The sequence below is a fragment of the Natrix helvetica genome, assembly GCF_964273705.1.
Source record: "Natrix helvetica genome assembly, chromosome: 1".
Classification (NCBI taxonomy): domain Eukaryota; kingdom Metazoa; phylum Chordata; class Lepidosauria; order Squamata; family Natricidae; genus Natrix; species Natrix helvetica.
In genome coordinates this window covers 180,916,432-180,930,991 of record NC_138548.1, presented here as the reverse complement: position 1 = coordinate 180,930,991, position 14,560 = coordinate 180,916,432, and the positions used below count along the sequence as shown (strand labels likewise).

The following is a 14,560-nucleotide window of genomic DNA, read 5'->3' as shown; positions in this document are numbered from 1 at the left end:
AGAGTAGAAAGACACTAAAATATTATATGTTGAATCCCAGATGGCTTTGACTTCTCAAATGATGCTGACATGAGCATTCCCGGATCTCCGATCCTGCACGGCTCCACAGACCTAGGGATCAAACGCAAGCAAGAGGGGAACGTACTGATGCTCAGGACCCCTGAGCATGGCTCACCGGAGCCCAACTTGACACCAGCCACAAAAGAGGGTAGGACAGAGATAAGGTGGCATAAGTCAGTAAAGCCGTTGCTTGGGGAGGATCCTGGCTCTTTCTTCCCAAGCAGAATTCCCTTTTGCTTTAGAGTATGTTCCATTGACCACAAGTACACTTTCTTCTCTTTCCTTCTTTCTGCACATATCCCTTTATGCCTAGCTTTTGGCCTGGAGCAATTTATTCTAACAGTTTGGACTTTAACTATCTGTATAATATCTAGCTTAGCATGGTTAAAATAACCTGATAACTTTGGGATCACTTTGTAATGTAATGTGTGGATGATCTTGGGGGATCAGGGAAAGGTTCTGCTTAGACGACGATCAGATAAGAGGAGACCGCAGTCGCTTAATGATCAGAGAAAAAAAATTAGGAGAGGCAGGAATTTTGTACCTTCAGATTTGCAAGATTGATGTCAGCCCTTTTGGGTAAACCAGACATAAAACTGACCAGATGAGCAAAATCTACTTTATTTTAAGACTACTTTAATAGAATCTTGAAAGTCTGAGTGTACAGACTTTCTACTGCTACTTTTAATCCTCTGATCAATAAGGGCAGGTCTTCCTAAGTTTCTTCCTCTGACAGTTATGCGCCTCTTGTTGGATAGTTTCATCGGCAATCTCTTTCTCTCATCCTCCAAGGTCATCCACTCATTCTATTGCATCCTGGAACACCCTGCTAGTGAGCATGTTAAGTCTGCTAAATGTATACATATATACATTTGTAGATATACAAATGTATATATACAACAAATAAATATATTTGTATATATACAAATGTATATATACAATAAAAATGTGTCAAGTAAAAATATTGATGCTGTTTTCACCACCTGGAATATATATGAAGTATATAAAATAATATTTTAACTGTAATTTAGTATTAGAAGAGGGTGGAAGCCTTTCTCTTACTATTTTATATACCAAACTTCCAGTTCAATGACTGGTTAATCACCTGTTCAGTGGATTGAAGTGGAATTAAATTGCCATTGTGCTATTTATAGGATTGGGTCTCAAAAGTACTGTAGGTAGTATAAACTTGAAGAGAGAGAAAAATCATATAGCCCTGTATAGTGGTATTCTTCATGTTAACTCTTTACTAAGAGATTTTCATTTTACTCGGTGCACGTCCTTAACCCATTGTCCCCTTGGTGCTGGTGCAGAAGTTTTCATTCTAAGTTATAGTTATAAATTTATACTTCGCTAATCTGCATATCTCCCTAATTTATTTCTATAGTGCTTCTTTTCTGTCTTTAGTGTAGCCTTTTTGGCACTGCTGATATTTTAACACTTTAATAACATTTGCAAATTTGCAAATTATGTGCTGTACATGCTTCACAGTTGCTCCAAGGAAAGCTATGTAGGAGATGACCAAGCTGAGCCCGAGGGAGGGGTCAAGCATGTCATCATCAATCTCGAGTCCCTTCGCGCCCACAAGAGATCTAAGTCCAGCCCACCTTGAATTCCATTGACTCTTATCTACTGCCAATTTTCCTTTGACTGTTAGTAGTTCAGAGTCTTGTAGAAAGCATGTATTAAACCTATATTCATTTTAACTGTCTTGGCGCCTGATTTCTTGCGCCTGACAAGCTAAATAGCAAAACAAACAAGCAAACAAACAAACACTTTAGAGTTAGTGTTAGAATTAGGATTCCTTATTTATTGCATCTGAATCCATCATGCGCAATTAGAAAGTTCACGATTTCTGAAGAAGAGAGGCATTATTGGAAAACTATGGAAGCATGAAATTCAGAATTTACTCCTAGAACTGAGTGAATCGGAGCATGGCCAGTAAATGAGCCCTAACCACAACTTTTCTCCCACTGGTTTATTTTGTTGTACTAACTACATGTTGCATGTGCATGACCCGAAGAAGGTACAGAAATTCTCATACAAATTCTCAAATCTTCTTTTCAAAAAGAGTTGCTTCGATGCCACAGTACTTCTTTAATATGTTAGATATATTTAGATTAGTTGTTGTTGCCTAAATGTTTTCTAGATAAATAAAGTGAGCATAACTTACGCAAAAAAGTTTTTTAAAAATCATATTTTTTGTCAGCGAATCTTTTTTTTTTCTTTTGGTGATCTAGGATGGAAAAGATTGGTCTCTTAATCATAAAAGGAAATCACAGTTTGTTAAATTACTCTCTTGGTGATCTTGCTGATTTTGCATGAAATTGATAAATACTGCTTCTTTTCAAAATTGTGTAAACAAAATGACACAATCTTATCTTTCTTATGCTGGTCTATGATCATAATAAAATTGTTTTCATTTGAACTTATTTATCCTTGATTTTAAATATTCCAAGTATATAATAAATAATCAGTCTTTTTTGCAACATGCTTGGGTCAGTTTATATAAATATTATCTGTAAGTTAATACAAAGTAGATCATAATGCTCACAGGATTAATGTGCATGTACTCCTCTTACATTGATTATGTAAGAGAAGCTTTGAATATGAATAATAATGTTGGGAGCATTGATGAACCATGTACCTGTTGAGGGCACAGCTAGCATTGATTTTAAAAATATGTCAAACAAAATGGCTGAAATATCCTTTTGAGTTTATATTTTGGTTCTTTCTCTGACAAGCTTTATTGCCTACAAGGACTTTGGTTCAGAATATACTTGAACATTTTGTGAGAAAATTAAGCTTTTCCCCAAATCACTATGTTCCCATTGAAGTCAAAAGTGTATATTTATAGTGATTAGTAAATCTGTTTTTTGCTCAAATTGAACTTCTAAATTACTTGATGGCTTGAGAGATCCTACCTTGCATGTTGTTTTCCTCCTTTTTCACTTTCAAGCGCTGCTGAGTTGCCTTGGCCTTTGCATGGTGGTGGCATTCAGAAAATTTACACCGAGCCTCTCTGACTCTTTTCTCCCAACGGAAGGGATAATTTTATTAATTATACTAAATAGTAATGTTGCAAACATCATTGACAAACAACAATATTTCTTCCATTTTATGACATTTTATCCTTGCAAATTGATTGTAAGGCTTGAGATGTATCCATGGAAATTGACTCGGAAACACCTCTGGATATTGTGTTCCCTCCATTAAAGTAAGGAGGGGTTAAGAGAGGTGGTGGTGGGAAGGGAGCAGCTGCTGCTGCTGCTGCTGTTCAATCAAAAGCACTTTCACTTAGCTTTGCATGGTGGTCAAATAAAAGAGAGTCTAAAAGGCACATTTGCTTTAAGGACATTCTTTTATTTCAAATGGCTTTTTAACTTTTTGTGTGAAGAATACCATATTCAAAGTGGCTTGTTTTTTAAACATAATATTTTACAAGGCTCAGGGTTTGTTTTTGTTTTAATCTAAGGAGCCTTCTTATTTTACAGGGCACGGTTGTGTTAATGTTTGAAATGTTAAAATGCTAAAGTAAAAGAATCAACATTACTGAGGAAGTAAAAAAGAATCCTTTCAGTCTGTAAAATGGGCATTCTCTTAGCTGTCAGATTTAATTCTACATATTTACCTTTGTCAATATGATTACTTTGCAGAGGAGATTTTTGAAATGGGGGAGAAACAATGTATGTCAGGATAATTTGTAAACTGAGGATTACAGTACAAAACAGAACTGTATTAAGTTAGAACAAGGGTATCCAAATAGTTGATTGGAAGAGAGAATGATCTGAGAGGCTGGTTAAGCACTTGGGTTAGCTAAAAATAATAATTTACAGACACAGCATCAACTATGGAGACTTGCTTCTGCTTTGTAAATAATCTGTTCTCTTGTTTATAATACTTCCACATTGTGCTAATTCAGTGATAATGGGTCAGTGTTTGAAACTGTCCAGAAATAAAAAATATGTATATCTAAATTTATATGCCGCCCATCTTGTATTCAGTGCTACTATGATATGCAAAAATATTCTTAGAAAACCTCACAGTGACACATGCACCCACTGTTAAATTCACATACATATAAAATTATACACAGATGCTGACATTCAGGAATACTTGCATGCACCAAAATCTCTATTTCAAGAACCCCTACAAATACTGAAGTAGAACTGCCCCTTTGGCATTTAGAATAGGCAGAGGTACAATTTGAGTTGGGGGGGGGGGATGAAATCAAACAAGCTAAAAGTGGCCAAACAACCCACTATTTTCTATTTGAATGAATTCTGACTTAATTTTATGTACCAGCACAGCCATTCTAGGTTGATCTTTAGCACTGAGAATGGCAGGAAGATTTCTATAAGAATTTATTTCTGGAAGAATGTGCTTTTGGTTACATTCATTAAAAACAATCATAAACATTCCTCAGAAGTAAAAGTTCTCTATACAGTATTTAATATGCTTATTAATAAGTACAGCTAGTAGTATAGCCATATACAAATTTATTATTATTATAGTTTACACATGAGGTAAAAGATGAATGGTTTATGACTTTTTGAGAGAGGTTATTCTTATGGACACAGTTGTAGAAAATTAATCCGTTTAAACATTGTGTAATAAATTCATTCTGTTCCAGACTGCAGTATAAAAACAATTACAATAAAAACACTGTAACTTGAAGTTTAAGTTTCTGCAAAATGTTTGCAACATAATTTTGTTTTAAAAAAACCTGTGTGCAATCCTATCCACTTTTAAAATTGAATCATAATATCGTAATTTCTTACTCTGGGGTCTTTGGTATTTTCAGATGCTGAAGGAGTCAGTGGAAGAGAAGAATCTGTGAACTTCAATGATGCTGATGAAGGGTTTTCCTCTGGGGCATCACTTAGCAGCCAGCCACCTGGGACCAAACCTTCGTCCACATCTCAGAGGAGCAGCTTAAGGAAAGGAGTTGCTGGGCTTTTGGCCAAGGATAAGGAGATTATCTTGGCTACCAAATCCACAGACAGCCCTCGAGAATCTGCCCGTAAGCAGTACTTGCACCAGTCAATTGAGCTCAGTACAGATACAGATACAACTCCCACAAAGAAACATTTGAGTTTGCCTGCTGGGCAGGTGGTACCAAAAGCCAGCAATGTAAGCCTGATCCGAACTGCAAGTGCTTCTTCCAGTAAATCATTTGACTATGTGAATGGTAGTCAGACGGGTTCCAATGTTGGCATTGGCGGTGATGGTGTTACTAACTTAGCAGCTGGCAACTCCAATCGTTTTTCAACCATTAGTCTACAAGAGGACCGGTTAAGTCAAGCTGGAAATGGTAAAGATGTCCACTCGCCAGGAGCTCCTCTGACTAAGCAGTCCAGATCCCCAAGTTTCAATATGCAACTAATATCCCAAGTCTAACTTTTTTTTTTACCTTCCTATATTTTTTCCATTTGTCCAATTCTTTTTTGAGCAACATCTACAATCTTCACCTTATCGTTTGAAAATCCTGGCTTTGGTGATCTTGTTCGATTCATTTAGATACTATACTATATTTTGTACTGAAACAGCAATAAAACCTCGTGTTTTCGCCCCCTCTCCCATAAATGTCATTGTGAAACAGTATAAAATATACTTTATGCCTTTTCCAAGCCTTTGGTTCTCCTTGGGTGATGTGCAATCCATTATAGGCAGATCAGTTCCCATTTCAACACTGTGAGTCTTGAGAAGATTGGAGGAAATGGAGAATATGATCCCTATCAAAACAAAGCTTCGGCTTTCCTGAGAAATAATAAACGGGTTAGTTTTCTCAGTCTAAAGTTCTGCAAAGACTAATGAATTGTGATTTTTTTTGTCTCTTGGAACCAAGAGTGCCTCAGAGATTCTAGTAGGACTTTGGACCTCTGAGTTAGTGCAATCAATTCTGTGGGAGAGGAATATTGTCATTGCTTCTGATGGCGGTTGAAATGCACTTTGTCATGAACATTAGAGTAGTCTTCCTCTACCATCCATCCACTCTTGCCCTCCCAAGCTTAATGTTCAGCTACCGAGACATGTATCTATGACCAGGAAATTGCTCCTTCAAAATGAATGGGCTGTAAGTAGACAGCATAGATTGCAATGCAGTTTTAAGGCCTATGGAGCCATGTTTACATGTCTTCCCCACCCAGGAAACAGGGTTGTTTCTCTACATGGTAGACATTTGAAAGATGAAATACATTTAAAACAAGATTGAGAAAATGGGACATGGGCTTTCCCAAGTATGACTACTCATCAATGCTCCTTTAAAAGTTACTTTTGTAAGTTGAGAATCTTTGGAACCTACAAGAACAGTTGAAGTTTAGGTGAGGGAGTTTTTCAGGGTGCTTGCGGTGGAATGACTAAATTTTGTCATTGAACAAACTCAGAAGCTTCAAAAAGGACAAGTGTTCTCCAGCGAGAAATGCCAGGAACAGAGGCAATGGCTGCTGGAAATACTGAGGCATCAGTTTTCCTTAAAATCATTTCTCAAGCAGTGGGGTTTTTTGGCAGCTTTCTCTTTCCAAAGGAAACAATTCACTGCCTATATTTTGATCAATCCATTGCAGTCATAGTTCATATAGTTAATGTAATGCGGGTGTGTGTGGGGGAGCTAAAGATATTATCTCCCCCACTTTAATCTGGGAATGCATACTGTTGAATTTAATCTTGAATGCATGTGGTGTGTCAGCAATACGTGGTATCTGTGCTGTAGATCACTGCTTTAAATTGCATTTCTTATTCTAAAGAAAGTGTTCATCATGTTTTGAAGAGTAATGTATACATGGAAAGCAAAAGGGGGCTGTTTTGCCTTCTTATATTTTTGCTGTACTTTGACCTGGAATTCTGTTGACAGTTAATGAAAGGAACAGATATAAGTTATATTCCTCCTTCCCCAAAGTAACCTTTTGAATTAATTATAGGTTGGAAAGATTCAAACATAATACATTATTTTCAGAAGGGTCAAAGGTTAAAATGTTCAGATTACCAAGTGCCATTATTCTGCTAAAGAAAACATTAAGTTTAGTTGATAGTTTCCAGTTCTTCTACTCTCTTTTGTCTTTTTTTCCTGACTTTTGATTTGAATCTGGAGTTTGTCAGAAGAATTGTAGCTAAAGTAATCCTCATTTTAAATTATTACTATTACACTAAGTAGTAGTTACTTTGTATAGGCACTCATTAAAGCAAAGCTAATGTCAAATTTAATTCCAATATTACTGAAACTCAGGAATGTTTCCCAGCGATTCACTGTAATTATTGAATATTCAGAATAATTTTGAATAATATGTATAATGTAGGTTAGACTTCTTGAGCTCTAAAGCCATCCATTGTAGACAACTTCAGAAATTTTCTTTGTTCTGTATAAAAAGTGAGAAGGGACCTAGCTGTATGTCTTTATTTTTCTAGAGAACTAATATGATTCCCATATAATTCTGCAGTCTTTTTTAATAATAGAAAATATGACCATTATACAGAAAACTGCATGAATAGTTTTATAACTAAGGACTTTGGGCTTTCAAGTGTTAAGTTGTAGTTCATTGTGCAACATATTAAACTATGTTTGCATCCTTCTGATTTAATGGTGTGAAGATCACAGAAATGATTATGACCAAGGTGACAGGATTTAAAAACAAAAACTACTGGGATGACCAAGCCTGTGGTTATACCTAGAGTAGCTTTTTAAGATCCAGATCCATGTATTCTACATAGCAAAAACCAAGTCTTAGTTAAAAAGAAATATTGCTGTAATTCAGACCAGTTAATTTGTTCATTCTTTTTGAAAAATTTAAGTCACAGGTTAAGCTTGTTTTTTTAAAAATCTGTATGTAGTTGTATGCACATAATATGCAGAAAGTCTAATTTACATACTGATGATTGGTAGCTTGCTATCAAACTGGAATGTGTTTAACTGTGCAAATCTTCATCTTAAAGAGGTTATAGTTTATTTTTTTAAATATTGAATAAAATATATATTGTATCTTCTCAACATATTAAAATTATAATGTGTACATATGTTGGGGTGATGACTTATAGAATTAGTAAAGTGATTGTTTTCTTCTGTGCAGTACAGTTTTCTGTATTTAGTTGTTTTGCTTTTAGTATCGTTTGACACATTATAACATCATGTACATGTTTTCAATTTTGTTTTCTTATTTTTCTTCTAAAGAGTTGGCACATTGTTCAGATTCTATTCCTATTTTAATATGCAATTTTCCCATACTGTGGACTCAAGTACGAAGCTTACCTTGTTTCTGTGTCTTTATGATGGAGGAAACACTGCTGGATATCTTTTCTTAAATGTCTGTGTCTTACTTGAGAATATTAATTGGTTCTCTTAATAGGTCATGCTAGTACTGCTTCAACATTTGTTGATGTATCTGCTGCTAAGCTGTCCCAAAGTTTTTGCTAAAAGCACTGTTTTGATGTTTTGTATTGGAAGGTTCAGACTCAGTGGGGATGTAACATCTCTCTTTGTTTCTTATTCATGGTTGAGATTGTTCCTTTCCTCTAAGCACCTTGGGTTTGCCTACTCCCCCCCTCCCCCAGTTGAATTGCACACTACCTTTTATAATGTTGACCACGAACTATCCAAAAGCGTGTAAACCTACTATGTATGCTTACCAAATATATAGAGAGACTCAGTCACTATCTTTCATGTGTTACTCAGAAAATATACCGTGGTTCACAAGCTCATTGTAATCTAGAGAGAGAGAGTACAATACTCAGTTTTGAAAAGGAAGAAGGGAAAGATAATTCCATCAAAAATGGTGACGCCTGAGTGAAGATGCAATTGATAGTGCTCGGTGTAGCTTGTAAAATTCATTGACATGGGACATGGGAATGAAATAGAATTAGTTTGGCACAAAAGTCAGAACTTTCCATTGAACCTTGTAATTTGCCATTACAAACTTTTTACTGGATTATAGGCAACAGTAATACTCCAAAGGATATGATAGATATTTGCATTTAAATATTGTTATACGTATCCTGTTATATAATAGCTTCTGTTAAGTAGAAATGGCAGTTCTTACAATATTTTGTTCCAGTTGCACAGTGAAAAAGAGCAAAGCATCTTCATATCTTATGCGTGTGTTGACCGAAATGCCTGTATAAAAAAATATATGAAAATATGATTACAAGAAAGAACTATGAACAAAACTGGGTAGGATAATAGTGTGAAATAATATTTTTGCTTGCCTTCCTCTCTGGATGAATATGTAATCATTACATGTTGTAAAGACTATGCTGCCATTACTTTTGCTCCAGTTTTACATGTTAAAAAAAAGGAAAGGTAAGCATATAGTTATATAGTTATTACCAAATGCTGGATTATTTTAATTACACCATTTGACCTGGCTTGCGTTTTTTTCATAATGCAGACGATAATATGAGAATAAGATTAATCATCTCATTGATTACAAAACTATTTCAAACATTGCTGATGTGCAATTTATGGGCAGCTGTTTCAATGATTTCTGAATAAGTCTTTCATGTAAAACTGCATCATTCTATGCCAGAATGATGAATTTGTATCACGGTGAGACATTGTTTAAAATATAGTGTTTTTCAAACATATATAGTAATAGTATCTGATTCATAAACTGGGTGTCTTGTATCCTGATGCTCTTTGTAGATTTAAAGTAGGCAAGTTCATATATTTTACAACTGAAATAAGGAAATCAATAATTTCAGACTTTTGATTTGCACTATTTTGTGAGAAGTAGTTTTTTTTTTCTGCTGGGGAATGGATATGTGCATGTATATATGTGTGTATGTGTGTGTGTGTGTGTGTGTGTATAACCACATACACACACAAATACACACACACACACACATATACATATACATGTGTACTATTTGTCAGATGTTGACAATCAATTGCTCTGTTGTTTGCAAGAGGTATGTAATTATAATCAATGTAATATTCTGAAACATATGTATATGTGTATATTTCAAAATGTTTGTTTAATATTTTTTCATTATTTTCAGTATTTATCTTCAGGGAATAGATTTTCATTTTCTTGTTACAAATATATTTTGAAGGAGTAATTTGAGTGCCGATAGTACCATCCAAATGCCACAGATTTTTTAAATTAGTTCAAAAATTGCAACTTTTAACAAATAATTAAGGAGATGAAATTGACAATTTTATTTTAGACTTTAAAGAACATATGAGGCGGAAAAGACAAATCAATCTAAATACTATTTGCATAAATTATTTCCAATTTTTTAAAATAAATTATTTCTGGATAATCACATATCATGCATTATAATTTTACCACTTAAAATTAAATAAAACTTCATATTCGACCAGTTAAAATTAATAATTGCCAAAGACTAGTAATTTGATTCATTGCTTAATACTAAATGCAATGCATAAATTCAATATTGGGACATTAGTAGGATAGAGTATACATGCAGAATCACTTAGATGAATCCAAAGTTGGTTTATTCCAACTGTTGAAGACTAATTTGTTTAACATAACAAACAAACATGTCAGTGAGAAAGAAGTGCTTGACAAAAGTTTTATTCATGGTTTACTCATGGTTCATTAGGAATTAAATTCATTTCCTGTTACTAGTGCTTCTGCATTATACTCCATTATAATTATTCACATTCATTTGTACTGTTAAATCTTTTTATTATTGCACTCATTGGTTATGAGCCAAAGATTCACTGAATCATTCAAATAAAAACTTTTAATTTTTGTTTATAATTAAAGGCTTGATTCTTTCATTTAATTCTCTTTAAATAAATTATCATTAATTTCTCAAATATGCTTTAATAAAAATACATGATACCACTATTAGCCTGAATCTAACCTAGTTTTCTGCTGATTAATACATCAAATAATACTTGGAATAATAAATTACTTCTCCCTTTTGTTTCCCCACAAATATTTTTGTATTGTGCTTTTGTAAAGAACCCTCACTTTATGTTCAGTAAGATTTTAAAAATAGTTTGCACTTAAAACATATAACTAAATTTTGTGGAAAATAAGATATTTGAACTCAAATCCCCTCAAAAAAGCAAGCAGGATTTTAAAAATTGGTTGTTTGTATGTATTCATACACCCATTTCCATCATATGTAAAATTTAAATACAATGAAATATACAAGAGGTACAAGTTAGGAGATTCTTTCTGTCAGAATTGTCAAGGCTGCAGTATGGAATTGCATAAACTACCATATATGATTGGAGCATAACTTTTTTTAAAGCCCTTAAATAGTTTTTGTTAAATATATTCAAGCCCACAGTAAGTATTGTAAACTTGAAAATATATTTTCAAAATTGGTTTACTATTCTTCCCAGAAATGCAATTCTAAATGTATAGTCATTCCATGATATGTAATAAAGAGCATCCATTTTATGTTAGACCTTTAATTTGCAATGTAGATAAATATTAGTGAGTACAAAAGCATTTCTGTATAATTTTGAATTCTACCCCTAAATTTAAAAGCTGATTGCATTAAATATTAGAGAATTAAAATTGCAGCATCTATTGGTACTAGAAAACAGAATATTTTTGGTGCTTTACTTCAAATGGGACCAAGATTACTCCTGGCATTAAACAATATAATATTAATTCATGCAGTTATTAGTTGATCATGTATAACCCAGCCCAGTATTTTCATTCTACATATAAAATACTTGAAATTAGTAGATAGTGGAGAAAAAAGCCCATTTAATTTACATTGGCTTATCAACTTTGATTTTGTTTTCACTTGAATTTTTACTTACGATCAACATATATGATTACTAATTTGTAATGTTTCTGTTTAAACAATTATCTGCAATAGGCATTCCGAGGGATATGTAAATGAAATATATTCATGAGTGTTTAAAATTTTACACGTTAACTAGTCTTCATTTTGACATTACTTTTTACAGTATTCTCATTAGTATTTCTGAATGTGTTGTTTATGATTGGAAAGTAGAATATAGAAACTTGAAATCAGTCTGTTTATTGCAAGGTCATCTCAAAGGCAAGATGATTCACTTAACTTGGTCACATTAAACTTTATTCTTGGATTTGAATAATTTCTGACAAGGTACTGATGGCGAATGGAGATGTTAATTTTTAATGTTTGTAAACAGATATCCTGACTTACAATGTTTGATTCTAGCTTGTTTGACAATAGTTACATAATCTCATCTTTCAAAATCATTTTCTTTTCCCTTCACACCTTCCATCTGACCAATTGTTATCTGTCATACAAAGGTTTATTATTAAACCAAGATTTCTGAAGGATTTTTACTGTTCTGGCATTATGTAACCTATTTTACCTCATTTACAAAAACTATAGCTAACAAATAGCCCACTTATTTTATAGAACATCTGTTTGACAAAAGGAGTTGATTTATGATAATATTCCACCAGCATATTGGTATGATATTTGAAACAAATCAAAATTTGGTGCTGGTGAAATGTTAAACAAAATGAGTATGCAATATAAATGCAGTCTTTATGGCATTGGGGCCCTAATTTGGGACATGTGAAAAACTATTAACAGAGCTCAGATGACATGTTTTTGAAGATCATTATACTGGTGCATGTAAGCCATTATCGTAACTGTCTTACTGAATCTGATTAGTGTTGAACTGTGTTAAATGTTGAATTTGTAAATAATTGCCAGAGATAGATAATATTTTGAATTATTGTAAATAGAGGTGTATAAAATTAAAACTAATCTGCAACGCAGAATATATATGTATATATAAAAAGTGTTTAAATAAATATTGTGCTGCTGTTTCTGGAAAAATGGTCACATTGTCATATTTTCCCCAGTATACTTTTACATGAACAGCATATTATCTTCTCATAAAACATGCTTCTTTTGGGTAGGTATTTTATATAACAATCCAGAATACTTGTTTTGCACTGAAGTTAATTTCTAAAAACTGGTTGACTAGTGGGCCTGACCATTAGCATTACTTGGCACAGAGCATCAATAGGTTTACATGTTACAGGCTGCAGTATTTTAATCTGTGAAGCACTGGGAGGTTGTATATTGGTTTTCTTCCAAATACTCCCATGTCTTGGGAATTTGATAAACAAGAAGATTGTCAGTGCAGCTACTGATGTAATTGTTAAAACATTCACATTGACTTCTATTCCATTCCACTCCATTCCAAACTCTTCAGAGGGTATTTAATATAAACCCTTAAACTGTTAAATAAGGGTAGGGTGAGTATTGAAGAGACCCTATGATAACTTCCAATCTGCTAGTGACAGTGGCCAGAAATTAACACCATCCTAAACCATTTAGGAGTAATGAAAATAACCTTTCAGATGTTGACCTACATCTATTTTCTCCTGAACATTAGCCATACTGGATCTGAGATCCAACATTAGATAAAGTAGCTTAGGTTCCTCATTCTTGACTTGAGTCAATTGTACATTAAAAAGATTTACTTGTTCTTCAGATATATGTTTTAGAATATTAGAAGGATTTATTAAAAAGTAATTACCAGGTTTTCAACTTTAATAAGTTGATTTTATAGGCCACAGGATGCCATGCCAGGCATCCTCAAAGTCAAATTTGTGTTCTTAAGGCAGCCTGATGAAGACAGACTAACCTTATGTATTTGGTTTTGTCAAAATTATGGAGGTAAATGGGGGCAGCGATAATTTAATGAAAGATGTCACTTTTGAATATTTTTTATACTTAATTGTCCAACTGTATATTTTCTCTTCATACTGCTCTACAAGATACTATTCTATCTGTTCTTCACCAATTTAAGATGTGGAATTTCAGATCTGATGCATTGCCATTATTGTTCATCCAATATTGTATAATTTATCCAAATTAGTATTCTTCAATTACTATAGTAGCTTTGATTGGTATTCTTGGGCATTCCCTTGAGTTGGGGTTTAATTTTGATTTATATACTTTAAACAAGCATAAAATAATTGTCGAACAGAATTTTATCACATTACTTTCATAGCAATGCCACTTATTCATATTCTGTAGGCAAATTTATTGTTAATCTATAGTTTGGGCAACACAAATATGTAGTTTTGGATGATTTTCCTCAAATAAATGAACTATAACTTTTTTACCAATTTGCTTAATTTGTTTCTTTTTTATCTACTTTCAGAATTTGTGTGGAAAACATGTTTTAAGTCATATTTATGCAAAAACAAATTCAAAATGGTTCACAAAATTTTAAGCACCTCTGTGGCTATCTTTGTCCTCAAGTTATTTGTAGAACTTGAAAGAAGCTTCATCTTTTTAAATATTGCTGCCATCTTCTGCTAAATCTCAAAATTGCAACTTTTCCCAGGCCAGGCATCCTCAAAGTCAAATTAAGATTCCTGGTGACTACAGATATATCCCTATAATTTCTTTGGTCACAATATGTGTAGTCATTGCCATCTTATTGTTAACCGTGGCAAGTATTTGTTTTTTGCTTTTTGTGGCCATAGATTATCCTAGCGATTTTCCCTATAAGTATTTGAGATGGATAAATGGCAAGTTAGTTTGTTCATCTCAACAT

General features: G+C 33.4%; 1 protein-coding gene and 1 long non-coding RNA gene across 4 annotated transcripts in view; one reads left to right on the top strand and one right to left on the bottom strand.

Annotated features, from left to right (window-relative positions):
• Nucleotides 1-9,267, top strand: part of HYCC2 (hyccin PI4KA lipid kinase complex subunit 2) — a 73,492-nt gene extending 64,225 nt beyond the window's left edge. For 2 of the 3 annotated variants that reach the window (XM_081938751.1, XM_081938752.1), the window contains exons 12-13: nt 41-208; nt 4,865-9,267. In XM_081938751.1, the coding sequence (XP_081794877.1) occupies nt 41-208; nt 4,865-5,460 (764 nt within the window). In that variant the 3' untranslated portion in view covers nt 5,461-9,267. The remainder of the gene's footprint in view (nt 1-40; nt 209-4,864) is intronic. The other variant, XM_081938753.1, reaches the window with a different exon arrangement.
• On the bottom strand, nt 6,379-14,113 carry LOC309384904. The gene is made up of 2 exons (XR_014174128.1): nt 9,256-14,113; nt 6,379-9,163 (listed from the first exon to the last, which is right to left on the bottom strand). It is a non-coding gene; the product is annotated as an uncharacterized lncRNA (long non-coding RNA).
• Between the last annotated feature and the right edge of the window lie 447 nt (nt 14,114-14,560).